Genomic DNA, 2,012 nt, shown 5'->3' on the forward strand with positions numbered 1-2,012 from the left:
GTACCCGCACTCCAACGTGGAGGCGTGGAGGAAAGTGTCGGAGGTGCTGACTCACTAAGCTGCTTGTCGATCTGAGCAGGGAGAACCCATTTCCTTCTGGGATTCCGATGCGTGCTCTTAGAGCATCAGTTCCAGTCTGGTGTCATGGAAGAGCTTCCTGTCTTCACTTTCCGTGTATTATGGTCTAAATTTTGGCTTGGCTTGAAAAAGTGAAAAATGACTTTGGCTTGAAAAAGTGAAAAATGACCTTTTTGACAATAACATTTGGTCTCTGTGCATTTGTTTCGTGAACCTTGTTGGTGTAATGTTCAGTCCTGTCTAGCAATTACTTTGGAAAACAAAGCTTCTCAAACTCTAGAGCTAAATGTATCCTTTCGGGATAGTGATTAACGATTGTTATCTATAAATTAAAGCAAATTCTAGACTTGTCAGCTCTTTGAGAGAAACAGAACCGAACACAAGGGCTGGCTGGCTCGGGTACCTTCAAGCTGGCGGAGAGTCAGAATGCCCCAGACATAACATGCTGTCTGATGTGCTGGTATACCTGCTTCTATTCTGTTCATGGTTCAGGATTGGTTTTTTTTCATTGAGAGTCTTAGTGTAAATTTTTAGCTTCGAACAAATCCTTTTGTTGTAAATTGATCTTGGCTTTAAAAATGGGAATTGACTGTACTTGAAAGATTTTTTTAAAAACTGTGCTTCTTTAAAATTGTTTACGTTCGACTCCCTAATTTGTACTTGTTGTTCAGTATTGTCTTAATTCAGTGCTGCTGGCCACAAGTTGTCATATGGCGATGTAGTTGTAGCCCATCAGTGTTTTCCCTGTTTTTCTGCCGTATTAGCAAATAAGTAACTAGCGCTGAATAACCTGTACTTTATGCTGAACACATTTGGTTCGATTGATTTTTTTTTTTTTGCTGAGTCATCAATTATTCTAGCTTTTGCTTTAAATCTACATAATATAAAAATCTATGTTGGGTTTCTTTTCAGAACAGATGTCTAAAATTAACTTGTTATATAGAGTCTAAAGCATAGACTTTCAATACTTTTTTTTTTTAATAGTATATCACAGAATTGGCGAATGCCCTGTCTTACTGTCATTCAAAGAGAGTTATTCATAGAGACATTAAGCCAGAGAATCTGCTCCTGGGATCGGCAGGAGAGCTGAAGATTGCGGATTTCGGGTGGTCCGTACATGCCCCTTCCTCCAGGTATGTGACTTCAGAGGTAGAGCTTGTTTGGTTTAGCAGAGGCTTCAGGGGCTACTCAAGTGAGGTGCTTCAGTGTCAGGCATTAGCTGCCCCGAATTGGGGCGAGCGGCTGACACTGTGCTTTGCAGTAATTTAGGCCTGCTAGTGAAATTACTGTTTTTCAAGGGTGTTTTTATTGCACCTTAGGCCTGGGGTTAAAGATGCTTAATGTCTTTAGAGGCTAATGAATGGGACAGATAAGTTAGCAGATATGACAAGTGTTTGACAGAGAAGTGCAGCCCACGGAGAAGGGGAGGGGGCCACCTGACGTGGTGGCGGGTAGAGACCAGGAGGCAGATGGTCCAGTAGGCAGCCGAGGAGAGCTAGGCTGAGAGCACGGTTCTGCGGGGAACTTGAAAAACCAGACGACTTTGGATGGAACTCTCAGGGTGGTGGTTAAAGGTTCTCTTTGGTCCGCGATTGTCAACAGAATAGTCTGTTCTTGTCCTCTCATAAAGCTAAAGCAGAGGGATCAGCCTAATGAAACAGTATAAAACGAAGTGAACTTTGCAAACAAGAGCTCAGATATTATTTACTCTTTCAAATTTAATTTGGGGTTAAATAAGTTTTGAAACCTGAGAAGTTTGTCAACTTCGGGGTAGGACTTAAAGATTATAGCCAGGTTACTTTAAAAAAATAAAGCCAGTTAAAAAAATTGTGTAGCCTAAAAGAGGTGTCATGGGGTGGGGTGCGGGGGTGAGGGGTGGCTTTGTTTTGTTACAGACCACTTCTAATTGTTTCTAGCAAAGCATGGAATCTGCT

The 2,012-nt window shown here is 41.7% G+C and overlaps 1 protein-coding gene across 1 annotated transcript in view; it reads left to right on the forward strand.

Annotated features, from left to right (window-relative positions):
• The window catches only part of AURKA (aurora kinase A), a gene marked incomplete at its 5' end in the record, with an annotated part of 31,842 nt that overhangs the window by 26,171 nt on the left and 3,659 nt on the right, over window positions 1-2,012 (forward strand). The window contains one exon of the mRNA XM_011370184.2: window positions 1,063-1,187. Within this exon, the coding sequence (XP_011368486.2) occupies window positions 1,063-1,187 (125 nt within the window). The remainder of the gene's footprint in view (window positions 1-1,062; window positions 1,188-2,012) is intronic.

Source organism: Pteropus vampyrus, unplaced genomic scaffold (assembly GCF_000151845.1).
Source record: "Pteropus vampyrus isolate Shadow unplaced genomic scaffold, Pvam_2.0 Scaffold162, whole genome shotgun sequence".
Classification (NCBI taxonomy): domain Eukaryota; kingdom Metazoa; phylum Chordata; class Mammalia; order Chiroptera; family Pteropodidae; genus Pteropus; species Pteropus vampyrus.